General features: G+C 41.1%; 1 protein-coding gene across 9 annotated transcripts; it reads right to left on the bottom strand.

The window, feature by feature from the left end:
- Positions 1–3,103: 3,103 nt before the first annotated feature.
- On the bottom strand, positions 3,104–15,757 carry LOC132895438 (sialidase-3-like). 9 transcript variants are annotated; one of them, XM_060936064.1, is made up of 3 exons: positions 15,637–15,757; positions 4,931–5,166; positions 3,104–4,842 (listed from the first exon to the last, which is right to left on the bottom strand). In XM_060936064.1, the coding sequence occupies exons 2-3, from the start codon at positions 5,159–5,161 to the stop codon at positions 3,895–3,897; spliced, it is 1,179 nt and encodes a 392-aa protein (XP_060792047.1). In that variant the 5' UTR covers positions 5,162–5,166; positions 15,637–15,757; the 3' UTR covers positions 3,104–3,894. The 9 variants fall into 9 exon arrangements, with proteins under 9 accessions (XP_060792047.1, XP_060792044.1, XP_060792043.1 ...); XM_060936061.1 differs by lacking the exon at positions 15,637–15,757 and adding an exon at positions 15,287–15,477; XM_060936060.1 differs by lacking the exon at positions 15,637–15,757 and adding an exon at positions 15,287–15,477 and having other exon boundaries at positions 4,931–5,163.
- Positions 15,758–20,741: the final 4,984 nt, after the last annotated feature.

Raw genomic sequence — 20,741 nt, 5'->3', positions numbered from 1 at the left:
AATCAAGCTACACGACCTAGATTATGCGATTTTTGCCAAGCTACTTAGTGCATGTATACCCTATTGAGCTACGTAGTCGAGCTACTTACTTCAGCACTGCCCCTTCCGGAAGTGACGAGTGACGAGACCACAAGCGGGAAACACAACAGCCTCGGTCGGCATGACACTTCACCTTAGCTGCCCACTTTATTAGGAACATTTCTGTTCATACATACAAACTACAAACACTCTCTTCTTGTGAACACGGAACTGATAACTTTGTTTATACTCTTGAATAGCTCTTCAAGACGACAACCGGAAGTGTACCAACATGATGGGGCGTGTAGCGCCACCTGTGGCTCGGGTGCACAATCTACCTCACACAATAGCTCGATTTCCTTGTGTGCATGTAGGATTGGATTTCTCTGGCACCCCTGCTGGGACCCTTAGCTCGATTACCAACAGTAGCTCGATTTGGATGTGCATGTAAACGCACTGATTCTCTCAATCAGCTTCATGAGGTAATCACTCGAAATGGTTTTCCAACAGTCTTGAAGGAGTTCCCAGAGGTGCTGAGCACTCGTTGGCTGCTTTGCCTTCACTCTGCGGTTCAACTCATCCCAAACTTTTTCGGACTGACTGACCTTCATTTCTTAAAGTAATGATGGACTGTCGTTTTTCTTTACTTAGTTGAGTAGTTCTTGGCATAATATGGATTAGAGCAGTACTCAAATAGGGCCATTCACTGTATACCAACTCTACCTCTTCACAACACAACTGATGGTCTCAAACACATTAAGAGGTCAAGAAATTAACTCTTGACAAGGCACAGCTATAAACTGAAAGCCATTCCAGGTGACTACCTCGTAAAGCTGACTGAGAAAATGCCAAGATGTGCAAAGCTGTCATCTAAGCAAAAGGTGCCCACTTTGAAGAATCTAAAATATAAAACATATTCTGGTTTTATTAACACTTTTTTTGTTTACCAAATAATTCCATATATATTTCTTCATAATGTCGATGACTTTAGTATTAATCTACAATTCAGAAAATTTTAAAATAATGAAAAACCACTGAATCAGAGGCGTTTCCAAACTTTTGACTGTTACTGTAGGTGTGAATGAGAGGTGCAACCGAATAAATAAATATGCGTCTTTTTTATCCGGCTACATGTAGGCTATCACTGCGCAAAGCCTCTAATGTTGAAATGGTAGTAATATTTGTTAAAATAATAGTAGGCTAATTTCCACATTAATTGGTAAAATGGCACAAGGGATGTGATGGGGGGATGGCCGTTTTATAAGGGGGATGATTTGAGATTTTTATTTCAGAAGGGGGATGCCTCCCCCCACATCCCCCCTCAACTCGAGTACTGCATATAAGGCCATATTTCACCTGACATAGGCCCTTCGATTTCCATCACTAGAGCGCGTCAAATTACTTTCGGTTTTGCCAGCATGGACGCGCTTCTTTTAAATGAAGGCACAGATGTGTCAGACATCAACAAAACGGTAAAGAATAAGTGGAGATGGACTTGGCGAAATGAAATGGGCGATAATGGCAAGCTCCTGCTGCTGTGCCAAGGAAAAAGAAACAAAAACAGGCATCAGGTGTTGCCAAACTAGATGCCTTTGGCTTCACTGTGAAGAAGCAGAAAAAGTGAACTTTCACTTTACTTTTCTTGTTTCCTGGCTTTATTTCAACAGATTTTCTTATTTTTCTTTCTGTTCCACTCTTTTGAAAACATGGTTCAAGTTCAACTGCACTTGCACTTTTCTCTTAACCACTGTTGTGCATTACTAAAGTATTGTTGAAATAAATTTGCACTTTGCGCTGAAAACTTGATGTTTCATCATTTATAGCCAGTAATGACAATGGTAAAGTCTTGCCTTAGCTTTAGTCATTGTTAAAATTACGTAAATGTACTATAAGTAGGGGCCGAGGAGATAATGGACAACACGGCGTTTAAAATTTGATGCATCGCTAACGTGGTAGGGGCCAACGACATGGAACTTTTTTTTTTCAGTCAGATGATTTTTTTTTTTTTGCTTTAATCCATGAATTGCATCCTGACCCTCTTGATGACTTTTTTTTTTGGTAATTGTAAAGCAACCTTGGGTGTGAGAAAGGCGCTATACAAGTTGAACTTAATATTATTATTATTACCCTCTGTAGTATGCTGCCTGGCTCTGGAACATAACTACATAGGCTATAGAGTGGTCACATGGTCCAGCTCAGCCAATCGGAGCGCGAAAACCAATCGACAAATACAGCATGACCCGAATCAAAGAAAATTTTGTGGTGGAATAATTGGATTTGCAGCAAATTATGGGCAGCGGAGACAATTGCTTGAACACTGAAAGGCAGGTTATTATTATTATTTTTTTTTTGGGGGGGGGGGGTCGTGTAGGCGGAAAAAACACCAATCGCCAGCGCTTGTGGACATCTCTGAAATGACCTCATATGCATCATGGCCTCTGGTTAGAATGTCAGATGCTGAGACTAGTTTTCCTAGGCTTGTGTCTGATTATCATCTGCCAGTTCCAATACATCAAAAAGAGATTTTTTTTTGGGGGGGGGATTAATATAGTTACAATATAAACACAAACGTTCTGTATTTAAATCAAAGTTTTCACTTGTATCAATCAGTGCGTTTACATGCACATAGAGAAAATCGAATTTCTGCCATTGCTCGACTGAAATCGAAGTTCTAAATGGCATGGAAACACCTTAGCTAGGCTGAAATCGAACCGAACTTGATTTCTCATAATCGAGCTACACGACCTAGATTATGCGATTTTAGCCGAGCTACTTAGTGCATGTAAACCCTATCGAGCTACGTAGTCGAGCTACTTACTTCAGCACTGCCCCTTCTGGAAGTGACGAGTGACGAGACCACAAGCGGGAAACACAACAGCCTCGGTCGGCATGACAACGGCATGAATCTTTTCTTTTTGTGGCATTGTTTGCACTGTTAAAATTTAGCTCACTTACTGTATCACCAAATACATCTGTACAGCTGTTGCACAGCTGTGAATTGTGTACATAAACAAGTCATTGTATTTGTGTGTGTGTGTGTGTGTATATGTCCAACATCTGAAGAATGTCAATAAAAACAAAACAATTGAACTTTGTGTGTTTATTAAGACATAAGTTAAATTGTAAGCAAAAAAAATATTTTTTTGTAAGCAAAAAATGGACTTTAGAAAAATATACAATTGTGCAAAATAAGTTGTCTTACAAAACAGTGGTCTGCGCAGGACAGTTTGTAGCCATACAGTCTGTTAGAGCAAGCCTAACAACTTGAGCACGGAACTTGTGAACACGGAACTGCCAGTGTTGCCAGATTGGGCGGTTTTAAGTGCAGTTTGGCGGATTTGAACATGTTTTGGGCTGGAAAACGTCAGCAGTATCTGGCAACACTGCTGATAACTTTGTTTATACTCTTGAATAGCTCTTCTTCATGACGACAACCGGAAGTGTACCAACACGATGGGGCGTGTAGCGCCACCTGTGGCTTGGGTGCACAATCTACCTCACAGCTCGATTTCCTTGTGTGCATGTAGTATTGGATTTCTCTGGCACCCCTGCTGGGACCCTTAGCTCGATTACCGACAGTAGCTCGATTTGGATGTACATGTAAACGCACTGTATTAGTGTGGACAAGGCCAGAGGGCAACAATAACCATCAATAGTTTAGGATGTTTGCAGTGTCATCTCCTCCCCATCTTCTTAACATGCCCTTTCACCCCTGTCTTGCTGAGTAGCGATCTAGATCTACATTTGGATTTCTTTAAAGCTGCTTCATCACCATGTCTGTTCTTAAAAGCACTATACAAATAGAATTAAAATGAACTGTGATCGGAATTTATTTTGATTTAGGTGTATATGTTGTTTTGTTTTTTTTACACATGATTAGTTATTCATGATATCAGTGAGAGGAAATTCCACAAATGCTATTTCTTCAAGTTCACTCTTCTCTCCACACTCCAAGAGGCAAGCAAAACAATCAGGCTCCTCGCATGGAGCCAAATCTGAGTATCCACTAGGGCCGTGATGGATGATCCATGGTTTGCTCCAAGCAGAGCCACTAAGAGGAGATTTATTCAAATACACCCCAAGATCCATTCTCTTCCTTCTCTGAGTTGGATGGGAATAAAGGAGCCAAGTCTTTGTGTTTGATGGTAAACCGTTCTCTTGTTCCTCAAGTGCAGCAAAGCTCACCACACTACCCTGGCAGCCATGACAGGGCTCCACTAGCTTCTTTGCAAAGTGAGGTCTATCAAAAGTTGATCCACTGTTCTCGCTCAAAGCCTCGACTCTGTGACCTTTAGTGCTTCGTGCATTGCAATATAGCTCACTCCTGGACTCCTGGTCTATGATCTCTGCCATTTCACACTCGCAAGACTCTGTACTTAATCTTTCTCCAACGTACCACATGGTCCCACAATCATCACTATAGAATGCAAAAGCCTGGGATTTTACACAAAGTGGAAAATGAAAAGGGAAACATCGACAATGAATATAATAGACATAAGCAGGGATTATGAGTCTGCCACTCTTCATCTGAATGCCATGCCCAGGCCCAACAGCAAACGTGGCCCAATTGTGAAGTTCAGGTCCAATCACACTTTCTGTCAAGTCTACTGTGCTGCTCCAATTCTGCCCGCTGTCCTTGCTAGTGGCATAACACAGCCGAGCCTTGTTCTTACCAGTACAAATTTGGTGATGCTCAGTGGTCTTACCCAACACACAGATAAAGAACAGAAAGAGAGTCTTGGATTCTTTCTCATAGACTGGACATGGGTTCATGGTGCGATGTCCTGGCAAACAAGCTGTCCTAAGCTCCTTAACCGGTGACCACTGAAAAGAAAAATTAGCATATCTATGACACTTATTTGCCAAAACAAAGTAATAAAAGTTAAACAATCAATGTTTTCTTTAGCTTCACCTGAATGGACCCATTTTGCCGTGTTCCTCTCCTCATGACCAGGAGTGTGGCGTCATGATCATATGGTGATGTTCTTTTTTCAGCAAAAGCAAGAAAGGTTTGAGTATCATGAATGTAGATTAGAGCCGGGATTCTGTATGTTATCCCACTAATCTCTTTTCTGAACAAAGTTGTTCTGGGTGGTTCTGTTTGCAGTAGTCGGGAATAATTTCTCAATGTCCTGATCTCCATTTCTGCTGGAAATAGACAAGAATCAAATGTTGTAACTTTTCCATTGTTTAGCCATGTTGTGTTTAAACTCAAATACACACTGTGGTAAAATGATAATTTTACTGATTATACAAACTTTATATGTTTAATTGGTTTCTGGTTAAAAGGTTAAATCCCAACACTTCAGCTTTAAGTCCTAAAACTATAATATACAAAGCAATGGACAACTGACTAACTTTTCAGTATTAGCTTCTCCCAGTGAAGGTCATAATGGATCTGGCGTCCATCCAGGTAACACAGGTCATGAGGCAGGAATACACCCTGGATGGGATGCACGTCTTTTGCATGCCACCATGCACGCATGTGCGCACGCACACATTCTCAGGGACAGTTTATCTTATCCAATACACCAACTGGTATGTTTTAGGAGGAGTAAACCCACATGCTCAGAAACCCCACCCAGACAGTGACCTAAGCTCAGGATTGAACCTGGGACCCTGGAGCTGTGAGATCAGTTCACTGTGATAATTCTAATAATTAGGCAAGGAAAGCTAGTCTACAGTAAAATTACACTATATGACCAAAAGTGTATGGACACCGGACACATTCATATGTGCTTTTTGAACATCCCATTCCAGAGTTAGTCCCCCTCTTTGCTGTTTTAATAACCTCCATTTTTCTGGGATGGCTTTTCGCTAGACTTTGGAGCATAGATCTGGGGATTTGTGCTCATTCGTCTATAAGAGCATTAGTGAGGTCAACCACTGATGTTAGGTGATGAGGCCTGGGGCACAGTCGGCATTATAGTTCATCCAAAGGTGTTCAGTGGGGTTGAGGTTAGGGCTCTGTGCAGGCTACTCAAGTTATTCTACTCCAACCTTGGGAAACCATATCTTCATGCAGCACTCTTTGTGCACAGGGGCACTGTTACACTGGAACAGGGCCTCATAATTTCAGTGAAGAGAAATCTTAATGCTACAGCATACAAAGGCATTCTAGATAATTCTGTACTTCCAAGTTTGTGGCAAAAGTTTGGGGAAGATTCATATTATGGGTGTGAAGACCAGATGTCCACAAACTTTTGGCCATATAGTTTAGGTCTCAGGCACTGTACTGGTTTGTCACTGAATTCTCCACGCTAAAGTTGTGCTCCGAACAAAGGCTTCAATTGTGATGCTGAAACAAGTTTTGTGATGATTTTATATGCACATATGTAGTCACAAACACACACACACACACCTTAAAGGAAAAGGTGTAAATGATATAAACTAATGATTCATGCGAATAATTGAAAATAAGGCGCTCACACAACTAAGATATCCATCTCCAAAAGTCAGTTTCTATGCAGAATTCTCCCGTCATCGATGATTTCATAAATGCCGCCACTGAAAATATTTTAACCAATCAGAAAAATTCCCCCCAATCATTTGCGGCAATGCTCTGACGTCACTTGGGCACAACACATGGAAGCTCCGCATGGAGAGTAAAGGCCTCTGCATGCTCTTGCGACAAGGCTTTCGCAGATAGCTTTTCGCAGACAGTTGTAATTTATTGTTGAGCGGGGGAATAGGCGTCCGCGATGTTATTCACCGGCACAACGCAAGGGGGCGCGAAGTCGCTAGGAGTAATTGGTGGGTGTGGTTAGTGGAGTGTTTATCCTCCGGTTACTTATAATGACTAGAACTTTTTTTTTTTTTATAATGACTAGAACTGGAGTTGTATAGATGTACGTACTTCCTCAATCAACCGCTCTTCATGCTGCTCCATCTTCGCTCATGTTTTTAAAAATGCCGGTTGTGAAAACAAAACAAACCGGGAAAGTAGGGAAGTGGAAGTGCGTGTACAGCGGGTAGAGTGGACCAATCAGAGCCCTCTTGTCTGCGAGGCTTCTGCGGTGGTCACAATTTTTGGGAGGTGCGCGCAGAGCGTCTGCGAAGGTGGGGGGGCTACGCAGACACTGTCTGTGACACCGTCTGCGAGGACTGGGTTGTCAGCATAAATTGGCCTTAAGACTTGAAGCACTGGGATTGTAGGCCATTACATCAACCGTTGTTTTCACCATTTTCCTGTGCTAAAGGACACCGTTAGTCTCAAACAGACCTTACTAAGCAGGGAAATTTTTCAAGAAGGCTGTTCGACGACCGAAAGACCAAAATGCCTAGCTATGCAGTGGTCGGGTGCACATGCAGGACTGGATCAGGTCAGCGGCATGACCGCATGTTCTATGGCTTTCCGCTGGAAAAAAACAGACTTGCTCAAGAAATGGCTAGTCAACATGAAAAGGGTGGGCTTCGTTCCTACAACGAATTCCCACTAGTGTTCAGCACATTTTCTGGATACCTGTTTTAAGGAGGATTTGTACGTCAAGTACGTCGGTGTGGCGGAAGGCCAGAAGAGATAGAGACTATTGAAGGAAGATGCCGTGCCAACAGAATTTGAAGATGGCAAGGCAAGGCTCCGAAAGAACGTGCAAGTACGGTGTCAAGGATACGAAAATGAGAAAGGGAGGGCATTATTAAAGAGGTACTTACATTGTTTTTATCTAGTAAAAGTAAATTTGTCAGGCTGTCTGTTTAAATCTATTTGCGTTAGGAAGATCAAGTGCGCTAACTAATCACTCGATGCCCTGTTATCGCTCAGCACGAACCACATCACATGGCCTTTTTGAAGGAGCAATTCTGATTTCTTTCCATAGTATTGGACCCTTTGTATATTCGTTCAAGACCCCCTAAAACTGAACTGATGGCAGTGATGTGTCAGCCTTCCGAGTCAGTTTCCACCATCTTGTCTGTGGAAGTTGATTACCGCTTAACATTTTGCCCCTTTAGTACTGAAGAGTGACACTCAACCTTGCACCCAAGTGACATCACGCATTGCCCTTCCAACAGGCTGCATGGCAGCCTACTGGTGACATTAGAGTAGCGATACAAAAATGCTCACAACTTTCTCATAAATGGTCAAACATGCCTGAAACACTTCTTACACGCTCTCAATATTACAAGCTACCAATCCATGCATGTATTTGTTACATTTTCCATTCCTTTAAGTAATCACAAATGTATTCTGATTCATATTACCACACATATAAACACACCTTCAGTAATCACAAATGTATTTTGATTCATATAAACACACATATATTGATGAAATCACACATGTAGAGGCTTGTTCTTAGTGAGACCTTGAGAAAAGTGCTATAGCTTACACTGACGAAGTCTCTGACCCAAAGTAACTGTTTCCATTCTCAATGTCCATGTGCCTGGTAATAAATCCACTTGAAATGTCTTGGAAGTTGAACTTTAATCCTCGTTTTAACAATTACAAAGGTTCTAAGATGCAGAGAGTCAGGTAAGAAAAACTGTTCGCTTCCACAGCTCCTCAAGATCTTCCCTGAGAAAGCACGAGATCGTTCTTATAATAGCTGAGACCGTTCTAGTTCTAGTTCTAATTCTTCACATATGAATTCTAATTCTTGAGAAGCATGAGACCGTTCTAATTCTTCACATATGAATTCTAATTCTAATTCTTCTAACCTTGCCACATATTATTCATCATCTTAATCATGAAATAAACTACTTGTATGAAATTACACACTCAAATGAAATTATTTATACCTTTTTGTAATTCACATCTATATGAATTCTACTTTGACCGCTACAACACATACACTGATTTCTTTTTATGCCGATTATATATTAATTCAAAGCCAAGTATGTTGATTTTCAGTAAATAAATGAAGTTAATTCTATTAAAAGTAATAATAAATTGGTTTAGGAATGATCATAATTACAGTAAAATACAGCAAAGACATTGAGATTGTTTCTTTATACTGAAGGTTGTTAAATCACAGACCTATTCAAAAGGTGTATTAGTCTAACTCCAGCACCTGTAGTGTTATGTGTTGTAATGAGTTAGCCAAGACCATGTTGAGTTAAGCAATTGTTCATTCTGGAGTGTTTTGCATGCTAACGTTATACACTTTATCAAGTTATTCTGAATTGGGTATTGTTGCAGGCTGTAATGTGCATTTTCTTTTTTTAATACTATTTTGTGGTAGACTATCCAAGGCCACAAGTGTTGTGTTCCTTTGCACCTGCATCCTGAATCAATTTTTAACCTGATTTGACTCCAGTTATTTTGATTCATGTATTGTACGCTTTGAATGTTGTGTTATTCATGACATATCACTTCTTAGATGTTTTGATTCTTTCCGAATTGACCATTCATACTGGAAAATTTGGCTCGGTTGATACAAAATATGAGAAGCATGAGATGTACTGCCCAACAGAAAATGTTGAAGTGGTATGACGTGACATGTTAACCAATGAAATTATTTGTATTCACTGGGTTTTTTGTTTGTTTGGTTTTGAGACAGTATAAAATAGGAACTTTGTGATTTTGAGTTGGTTCACTCTGCAGACTGAACCCAGTTTTTATTTGATTTAATAAAAGTCTAAACCTTTCTGCAAACTCTTGGACTTTGAATCATTTTTGCCTGGAGAATTTAAGTTTTTGAGAGTTTCCACGACAGTTTCAAGAAGATTTCAATAGTTCAAAGAACAGTAGAGTAGCCCTCTTACCATTATTACATCATCTAGTTCACTACGTTTACATGCACAAATTATTCCAGTTTTTGCCCTTATTCTGAAAAAGACAATACTGTATTCCTACCAAGCTGTTTACATGGCTAATGAAAATGAACATTCACCGCCTTTCGCCCGTAGTCAGCTGGGATAGGCTCCAGCTTGCCTGCGACCCTGTAGAAGGATAAAGCGGCTAGAGATAATGAGATGAGAGAGACAAATATTCCCGTTTACATGCAGCTGTGCATGCTCAGATTGACCTAAAACACCCCCATGTTAGTTTGTGTACAACACAGAGCTTCCTGTAAACAGGCAAGAGGCTGTGTATCGCAAACTGCTGTAAAAACCCTCAGGCGCATATTCTAAATGTGCTGTAAAAATGTCCAAAGAATGTTCCTAAAACCTGATCGGCATACCCCATATATCTTAACGGGAAAATGCTAAATTCAGAATATCTACACGGAATATGCTGTTTACATGACCTGTATCAAATTCTGAATGTTGTCATATTCAGAATAATAGTGGAATATTATTCCAATCAAATTTCCTATTGATTATAAAATAATACTACTACTGACCTATAAAGCACTGAATGGTGTCACGCCACAATACCTGAGAGAGCTTCTAGCCCCTTATAACCTGCCATGCCTACTTGGATTAAAAGATGTAGGCTATCTGTTGGTACTTCAAATAGTGAAGGATACAACAGGGGCAGAGCCTTTCCTTACAAAGCCCCACAGTTATGGAACAGCCTTTTAAAGTGCTGATGACACGTTTTTGACATCTTTGGCGATGTTTTATAACATAAAAAGTAATTCCCGATGATCCATATATTAATTCACGAAGGCGCCTATTTTACAAGTTACGATAAAAAACGCGGCTATTTGGGCAAATTTGACGGGGCTGCAGCACCCAGGAGAGGAATGAGGAGGAGGGGCTATATGACGTCAGCGAAAGAACCTTCCTCCTAACTTACCAGTTTGTTGTTGATGCGGCAGGTGTTCAGTTTATCATTATTAGTATTTTTATTAGACATTATTATACATTATTATTATATATATTTATTATGCCTTCACGTTGTGTTGCCAGCTTTTGCTCCAAAGCCCACAAGGATGGGGTAAGTTTATTCAAGTTTCCCAGAGATCCCGAGCTGCATGCGAAGTGGGTGAAGCAAGTCAGGCGCACTCGTGACAAGTGGGAGCCCTCACCAACATCCGTCCTGTGCTCTGAACACTTCGATTTGGATTGTTTTGACACCCTTCCCAGCTTAAAAGAATCTCTTGGGTGTTCAGTTCAGCACAAACGTGTGCTGCTACCATCAGCAGTGCCTACAGTATTCCGGAGGGGGTCTACTAGTAGCTATGCCGGATCCAGCAGTCGCCTGGGACAAGGCGACTCCTCCAAAGACAGTCCTCCTGTCAGAACATGTGTTGTGAAAGGACATAAGATAAAAGGTACGTAGAGCTATAGAGTGCTCTGACATGATGCTAAAAATAGTAACACTGCGGTCTGCGCGACCATCTTGGAAGTGACTCGCTCCAGAGCGCTCATAGAGTACACATCATAGAGTACACATTCATGATAATCATAAATGTAATCATAAAGTCGGCGTGATATCAGTCATGTATTTGCTTGTGAAAGCTTGCTGCTTTCATGTAACTGCCGCCTAGCAACGAGAGGCAAAGGGTAAAGAGGGTAGGCTATCATAGATTCTATTCGGAAGAGATCAATACATGATTGCTTAAAAATTAGGTATTTTAACAATTTGCATCTGTTTTGTGATTATCGTGACACTTGTGTGTTATATAGAACTGTATGTCTTATCAGCACATCGAGGATCTTCCACCGGAGGCTTTAGCAAGTACTCGTAGCAACACTACACTTTACCCTTTGCCATGCATTGTTAGGGAACGGTAGCAAGTACCCCAATGACCGACTTCAAGAATATGTAGAAAAAATTTAGAAATTATACTTTCCAAAAGTCATTTGAGCTTAGTGTATTGCATTTCCATTTATATTGTAGGTTCTTGCTGATGTTTTTGCGGAGTATGACGCAGCTGCTGAATCAGAAGCTGCAGAGTTTGTATGTACTAGTTGTGAACATTCACATTATTATCAATCTTATTTATTTAAAATCAGATAAAATCATGCCATCATGATCACTGCTTAAAGTACCAGTATTTGGTTGTTCTTTTGTTCAGAGGAAGAGCTAGCACTAGAGAATTCACCGGCGTTTTCATGCGCCATTTCCATTGAGTAGAACAACCAGTGAACCGCAGCATGTTCTTCCGCTGACGTCACAGCATGGCCGCGAGCCACGGACCCAGTTTTCTTGCGCTGTGCAATTAAAAGTTGGATATTCGTGTAACAACAGCTTCTTTTCACGTAATTATAACAGAAATCTAACATGTTTGCCATGTTGTATAGTTTATTTAAGAAATTGCATAGAGTCATGTTCGTGTCATCAGCACTTTAAGTAGTGTTCAGGTCTCATACACAGTCTCAGTGTTTGTCTAGGCTGAAAACATATCTATTTCATCAAGCCTTTTGTTAATAGCTTTTTGTTAGGTAAAGGAGTAGATCTGGAGGGTCCTCGGGCATAGAGTGTTATGGTAAACTGGTATGTATGAATGCTGCCTCCCCCACTCTCATGCAGTCACTCAGGTTTGTTGACAGTCGAGTGGCTGGCTGCTTTGCGTCCCAGGACTCCCTCATGTCTGTCATAGTTAGTCTTGCCAGAGTCCCTGCTTGCACTTGGCACACAATGTATACTATTCTTAACCATTAGGTGACAACGGGCATACCAAACAACCTGTGTGTTCTCTCTCTCTCTCTTTCTTTCTTTCTTTGTCTCTCTCTATCGAGTTACACGTCAGTCTTGAGATACCAGTGATGCTGGCCTCTACTGCTCTTCGGACCTGACTGATCCATCCTGATGCCCTACTTCTGGCTGGAGTCTCATCACATCGCTCCTGTGGAGGACGGCCCCATACAGTGGTGCTTGAAAGTTTGTGAACCCTTTAGAATTTTCTATATTTCTGCATAAATATGACCTAAAATATTTTGAGGAAGTAAGAGCTAGCAGGGCGGCACGGTGGTGTAGTGGTTAGCGCTGTTACCTCACAGCAAGAAGGTCCGGGTTCGAGCCCCGTGGCCGGCGAGGGCCTTTCTGTGTGGAGTTTGCATGTTCTCCCGTGTCTGCGTGGGTTTCCTCCGGGTGCTCCGGTTTCCCCCACAGTCCAAAGACATGCAGGTTAGGTTAACTGGTGACTCTAAATTGACCGTAGGTGTGAATGTGAGTGTGAATGGTTGTCTGTGTCTAAGGCCGAATCCCATTTCACCCTTTGGACCAACCCCTTGGCCCTTCCCCTCCATTTTGCGCGTTCACGTGAAGGGGTAGGGGTATCCCAATCCCAGTTAACGCGGAGGGGTAGGGGAAGGGCTTCTGTACCCCTCCAAACGGAGATTTTCCTGGAGCTGACTCCGAACAAAGGGGTTTGAGTGATTTCCCACAATGCCATGCGGATTTCAGCGAGATTTCATGCGGATTTCAGAAAGATGGCGGTTCCCGCGGCGAAAGATTGTCATAAATGTATTTTCTCCATTATTTACGTGTTTTAAGTTGTTATCCAGAGGAAACACGCCGCTTGATTCGCTTTCGAGCTGAGAATGAGCAGCGATTTCTGAAATCCAAGCTGCTGCTAAAAAGCTTTGGGAGTGAGTATTGTTTTCGGTTGCTTTACTGCGTACGTTTTGTTCTGTTATTCTCGCTTTTATTGTTTACATGAGTGTTCTGACACCTCATTCTGTCGGATGTGGTGCACGAAGCGCCAAAGATATCCCATTCAGTGGTGTTAGTTAACAAATCGCACCCTGCCAGCAGAGATTTCTGTTCTGGCTCTGACTGTAGCGGCTGGTCGCAGCCAATGACGCATTTGGTCGCGTTTTGCTAACGTAAACGCTGACGGAGGTACGCGATGACGTATGCGATCGCTGAAGGGCTATCCCAATACGTAAGGGTTGAATTTCAAGCCCTATCCCTTGTAGCTCAGTTTCAAGGGGAAGGGCCAAGGGGAAGGGGGAGAGGTAGAAATTAGAATTGGGATTGGGCCTAAGGCTATGTTCACACTGCAGGCTGAAGTGACTCAAATCCGATCTTTTCGCCCATATGTGACCTGTATCCAATCTTTTATTGACAATATGAACGACACAGATCCGATTTTTTCAAATCCGACCCAGGCCATTTGGATATGTGGTCCTAATTCCGATTCCTATCCGCTCTTTTCATATGCGACTTACACGTCATCAACAAGCCACAAACGTCACTATTCTGCGCTGAAGTAGGCGGCGGGTCTCTCAAAAAAAGTTACAACAACATGGCGCATAATCACGGGCGCAGATAGAGGGGGGGACGGGTGGGATTCGTCCCACCCAGATTTCAATTCACTTCGTTCGGTCCCCCCCACTTATAGGGAGGAAAAAACGTCTATGCTGTCTTTCTTTGCATAAGGCAAACCTCACGGAAAAATCAAAAGACTAATTACCATTCGGTTTATTGAGGTGCACAGCAGTGTATACATAGTTGCAACAACTCACATAAAACAAAACAAAGACTGATATTCGGTTGGTTGAGCTGTGTAGACTGCACAGGTTGCGAGCTCGAGCTTGGTTGCTATGGTAACCCACAAGAAGTTTGACAGGCATATCGGGGTTGGGGTTGGTTTGCTGGCAGCTTTGTCCCCCCCAGTTCAAAAAACGTATCTGCGCCCCTGCGCATGACATCAAAGCGAGGGACGCTTCGGGCTGTGAAGGTTCTGAATCTTCTCAATGGAAGGACGCAGAGGTTAGGGAGCTGATTTCCACTTGGGGGGGATGCAGCTATTCAAGCTAGATTGGATGGGTCATACCGCAACCGGGCGGTTTTACTTCCGTAAACACTGGCCATGCTCACTGCGTGTGACGTCGTCGTATCCTGCAGTGCGCATGCGGAACACTTTTAGGTCGCTTTTCGTTCATACTGAGGATCGCATACAAGTCGCATATATTTGTTAATGTGAACGACCTCACAAAAAAATCGGATTTCACAAAAAAATCGGAATTGAGCATTAAGCCTTGCAGTGTGAACGTAGCGTAAGTGTCAGCCCTGTGATGACCTGGCGACTTGTCCAGGGTGTACCCCGCCTTTCGCCCGTAGTCAGCTGGGATAGGCTCCAGCTTGCCTGCGACCCTGTAGAACAGGATAAAGTGGCTGGAGATAATGAGATGAGAATTTGTTGTTTAAAAAAAACCTCAAATAAAGAATAATGGTTTGTAAAAAGAATAATTCGTATTTTAAAACTGATGTGTAAACAATTAGACTATGTGGAAGTAAATAGATTAACAAAGTGATTTTCCCATAACTTGACACTTAATAGTCTTTCTGTACATTATTTACATCTCACTTGCAAATTAACGATAATCTTACTGCAGATTCTGAACAAAATCATCAAAGGAAACGACAGCAATATTTCAAGGAAATGCTACTACATTCACACTTCAGACCGATAAGAAAACTGCGACTAACCTCGCTGTAAGAGAGTGAAATCATTCTCTTTTACCGAGTTATGGATTTGGATTCCAGTTTTAGCGTGAATGCATGTTCATGAGCCTCCGGACTGAGCCATGAGCAGACTCTGTCTGTGTTCTCTGTATTCCGGAAAGGACCTTTTGACTAGTCTGGCTAACGCGACTTCAAAGCTCTGCGAGCGTGTGGTTGACCCGCCTCCCTGAAATGCCTGAGTTTGCTACTGGTCGAAGCCAGAAAAGGCTGTGACGAATTTTAAACCAATCACATCACGCTTTCCTCTGACGTATGTGACGCGACGGGGCTAACTGGTAGATTAAACCATAGACATCCTATTATTAAACTCTTACCGAAGCCGGTCGGGAGCAAGGCGAAAACGTCCTTCCTTTCAATAAATACCTCCAGGGCTGCTCTTTGCTCCGTTTTCAATGAGAACTTCCCGTTGAATGCTTTCAATACAGCATTCGTGAATGAAGCGCTTCCGGCATAGATTCTGTAAACAATCTATGGCTTCCGGTCGCAGTTCTACTACGTCAGTGCCTTGAACACGCCTCTACCCAGGGCCGTTGGAGATGCTCAAAGTTGATTGGCTCCCGATTTTTCCGGAGCTTGGAAAAGCTGTAGATAGCTTGCCTTGCCAGACTTCTTTTTTTTTTTTATTAAAGAAAAATCAATTGGCAGTACATTACACAGTAACAAAAAAGATCAATGTCATTACTAGTAATTACAAATAAGCACATTAATAAAATTGTAATTGCTATTGCTATCAGGGGGTTACAGATTTACAGGCAAGTTAAAAATATATACAGAGTTCAGCGCAAGCATTGATAGTCCTATTAGCTTTCAAATTGGGGGAACACAGTATAGAATACACATATTGGCTCATTTCATTCTGAAAGGCACAGAATGATGGCTTGCTGCCCAGGAATTTACCTCTGTGTATGTGATATTTAGCCATTAAAATGATAAGGTTAATGATTGTGTGTGTGTGTGTGTGTGTGTGTGTGTGTGTGTGTGTGTGTGTGTGTGTTTCACAATCTGGGAGACCAAAAAGAACATCCTTCCAATATCGTACAAATTTCTCCCCTGTTACCTTTGAAATAAAACCACAAAGATCGTACCAAAAATCATACACAAAAGGGCAATACCAAAACAAGTGAATAACAGACTCAGGGTATGACTGACAAAACGTACAATTCTCTTCAATGTCAAGTTTGAATTTGGATTTAATGTAGGATTTAGCTGGATATATTCTATGTAATAACTTAAAAGTGACTTCTTTTACTTTATTGGAGATAAGAAAACGGTTTGGCAGAAGCCAGACCTTCCTCCACTTTATATCCTTCACAAGTTTGTTCCAGTAAACTACTGAGTGTGGTGTACCAGATGTCTCTTTTTGGAGCAGTGTTCTCACAAGCTTATTACTGCATGATATTGAGAGCAAGCTTTCTCCTATGGGGGTAGAAGTTGGTGAGAATGTTGGCGTGAGTGTGAGTATGTGGTGTATTCTTGCTTGACCCCTGTATAACATACATATGGGAGATGAGATCGCACCGAAGACCTTTGCATAATCCCCAGGTGTTACTGGGATTTTGTATTCTGCCAAAAATTCTTCATAGGAAAAGAGCAAGCCATCCCTGTTAAATAATTGGTCAACCAGAAAAATATTGTTGATAAACCATTGTTCCAAAAACATAGATTTACGTCTGTACAAAATATCCTTATTGTTCCATATGTAATATTTATGAGGAGAGAAGTTATGTTTGTAAATGAGACACCAAGTGAGGAAGGCCTGTCGGTGGAAAGACGACATTTTTTATAGGAATTTTATGTACGTCAAAGTTACACGTGAGAAAGAAATTTAAGCCACCCAATTTTGAGATAACATGGAGCGGAATAATATTCCAAACAGATGAAGGATTGCAAAACAAATATCTTACCCAGTTCAACTTGAAGGTGTTATTTAAAGTTGTGAAGTCTATAAAGTTCATTCCTCCCTTTTCGTATGTGTTCATAAGAGTTGTTTTCTTTAAATGATGTATTCTATTTTTCCATATGAAGTTGATGAGAAGCCTATCAATTTTTCTGAGCAGTTTGTCATCCAGGTGCAAAGCGAGCGCTGCATATGTCAGTCTAGAAATGCCCTCCGCTTTGGTGATTAGAATTCTGCCTCTTAGTGATAAGTCTCTCAAGAGCCATTGATTAAGTTTTCTACATGTTTTATCAATAATAGGGTTAAAGTTTGAAGTTACTCTTCTGTTTTCATCTTTACTGATTATAATACCTAGATATACAATTTCGTTTTTTACTGGGATGTTGTAGAGTGAGGAGACGGCACACTCCTTGATAGCCATAAGTTCACACTTGTTTATATTCAGACACAAGCCTGAGGCCTTAGAGAATTCTGTGACGGCTTCTATTGCAACTGGTATTTGTTTCTCATCTTTTAAAAAAAGAGTGGTGTCATCTGCCAGTTGGGTTATGGTTATTTCTTTGCCCACTGTAGAGATACCCTCTACTGTACTAGCTTTTATATGGTCCGTTAAAAGCTGAGCTACCAGGAGGAAGAGGTAGGGGGAGGCAGGACAACCCTGCCTGATCCCTCTAGACAGACTAAACCTTGGGGATGTACCACCTTTTAGTTTAATACAACTGCTACCGTCCTTATACAGAGTTTTGATGGCTGTATAGAAGTAAGCCCCAAATCTGAATTTCTCAAGTGACTGTAGAATAAATGCATGCTCTATGGTATCAAACGCTTTATAGAAGTCTAAAAATAAAATAAAACCATTACTCTCAATCAGTTCTGAGTAGTCTAGAAGATCCAGGACAAGCCTGATGTTATTAGTGATGTGTCTTTTAAGCATAAAGCCAGACTGTGTTTCTGCAATCACAGAATTGAGGACTGATTTTAGTCTTCTTGCTAATAAGAGCGCAAATATTTTATAGTCGTTATTAAGCAAACATATCGGACGCCAGTTATCTATAAATAACTTGTCCTTGTTGGGTTTGGGGATTAAGGTAGTAAGACCCTGAGTCAGTGTAGGTGGAAGTTGCTCATTCATCATGCTTTCAGAAAAAACTTTAACAAGAAAGGAGGCAAGTTTTTCATTAAGTAACTTGTAAAATTCTGCTGTTAGGCCATCAGTACCTGGAGCTTTGTTCTTTTTAAGACCATCCACTGCGTTTTTTATTTCTTCCACTGAAATTAGCTTGTCACATGTCTCCATATCACACTTATCAATAGTTTTCACTGTCAGAGTGTTCATGAAATTGTCAGAGGAAGACTGTGAGAATCTGGATGTATATAAGTCATTATAAAAGTTGCAACAAAAGTGAGAAATCTTCTTCAGGTCCTCTGTGACCATCCCGTTTATGTTTAACCGATTAATGTCATTATTGTTGGAGTGATGTTTTTCTAGATTAAAGAAGTAATGAGAGTTCTGTTCACCTTCTTCGAGCCATTTTGCTCTAGACCTGATAAACGCACCCTTTGCTTTGAGAGTGTATAGATCATCTAACTTGACCTGTAAATTAGCTAATTCCAGTTTTTCATCATGTGACAAAGTGTTAGGTAACTGATAAGAGAGTGATGAGATTCTAGATACCAACTTCACTTCCTCTTCCCTTTTCAACTTTGCTTTAATACTGCCAGTTTTTCTGAAAAACTGACCCAATTCAAATTTTAAAAGTTCCCAGTTCCTACCAAAACAGTTTTCTTCATTTGCTTTGAACCAGTAGAGAGAAATAAGTCTATCAGCCTCTTTTTTGACTTCATCATCTTTCAGTAAGGAGTTATTAAGCTTCCAGTATATTGAGTGTGTGGTTAGTTTAGAAGGGCAGAGATTTAATTTAATGTGTATTGCTTTATGGTCTGTAAGAGGGGTAGGGCATACTTCAACCTCTACCACTTCCTTATTTAAGTTCTTAGAAATTAACCAGAAATCTATTCTAGACTTACAAGAACCTGTTTTGTTACTCCACGTGTATATCTTATCAGATGGGTGTTTTTCTCTCCAAATATCTACTAAATTAAATTTATCCATAAAACATTGGAGAAATGTGTTAGATCTGTTACGGTGCCCAGAAGGCCATTTATCCAGCTCGCTATTCAACACCATATTAAAGTCTCCCCCTAACAACAGTATGGCATTAGAGAAAGAGTTAAGCCAGCTTACTAGTATGTTTTCTATAGATAATAGTAGGTTTACATTTTCTGTTCTGTTGTTATACCCATATATGTTGGCAATTAATATTATTTTGTCGTTGCACTTAATGGCATGACAAATAAAATGACCCACAGGATCGCATTCTGTTCTCAAAATTTCCCCGCTAAAACGGTTTTTCAAAGTGGCTACCCCAGCCGACCGTTCTGTGCCATGAGAGAGCCATATTGAGTTACCCCATTGTGATCTCCAGAAGTTGTCATCATTTAAAGTAGAGTGAGACTCTTGGAAAAAGAAAATATCTGATTTAAACTGCTTAGCAAAAAGAAATAAAGCTTTGCGCTTGACATTGTTACGTAACCCCCTAGCATTGAGTGATACGAAAGACAGAGACAGATTAACAACTCTAAACAGAACAAGCAATAGATTGCTAAAGAGTTTTGTTTTTGTTAGTGGATTGGAATCTTAATATCGAGCTCAGCACCGAATTGCTGAATCTATTTATAGCTTATTGGACCCCTCACATTTAAACTAAAATTTGAACATTTTGTGAGAAGTTATAATCCTTTGATATACTTGTGAAGTTGGTGAAATACGGATGAGTGATAAAAAAGTAGTGAGCCTAACGTGAACCAATGGCTCATTCATCCGAAGTTGAACAGAAGACCTCTTGAGGATGACTCCATGTGAATTGAAAAACAATGCAGAGGTATGTGTAAAATACAAAAAAGAAATCAACCATAATGTGAGTAGTGAGTGTAGATTAGTTAACACTAAGTTTAACTATGAATTTCAGACGCTTCAATGAAACCCTTACCATCTACAAAGTAGGCATTTTTCCCATTATCCCGTGCAGCTTTGATTTTTGGCCACAGTTTCTTACGATTGTCTCTGTCCTCTTTAGTTAAATCCTCGGCGAAGCGGAGACCGTTGTCCTGGAAGACGGAGTTTTTCTTGGCTGCCTTCCACACTGCATCCCTTAGCCGACGGGAGATGAACCGGAGGATGATGCCACGCGGCTTCGAATCAGTGCGCTTGTTTTTCCCCAGTCTGTGAGCAACGTCTATAGCATCTGCTAGTTTTTCTTTCTCTGAAGGAAGCGTTTCTTGACAAATGTTGGTTACCTCATCCATTATGTTTTCCTTAACATTTTCCTTCTCAGGCTCCGGCACGCCGTACAGTATCAGGTTCCAATGTCGCCCATACCGCTCCAGATTTGACACCCAGTTCCTGCAGTCCTTTCCCGCCACTTCATAGTCTTCTACACGCTTTTCGTTGCTGTTCACTTT

The sequence above is a fragment of the Neoarius graeffei genome, chromosome 12 (genome assembly GCF_027579695.1).
Source record: "Neoarius graeffei isolate fNeoGra1 chromosome 12, fNeoGra1.pri, whole genome shotgun sequence".
NCBI lineage: Eukaryota > Metazoa > Chordata > Actinopteri > Siluriformes > Ariidae > Neoarius > Neoarius graeffei.
The sequence above is the reverse complement of the archived record's forward strand: the minus strand, read 5'-3'. Positions and strand labels throughout refer to the sequence as shown.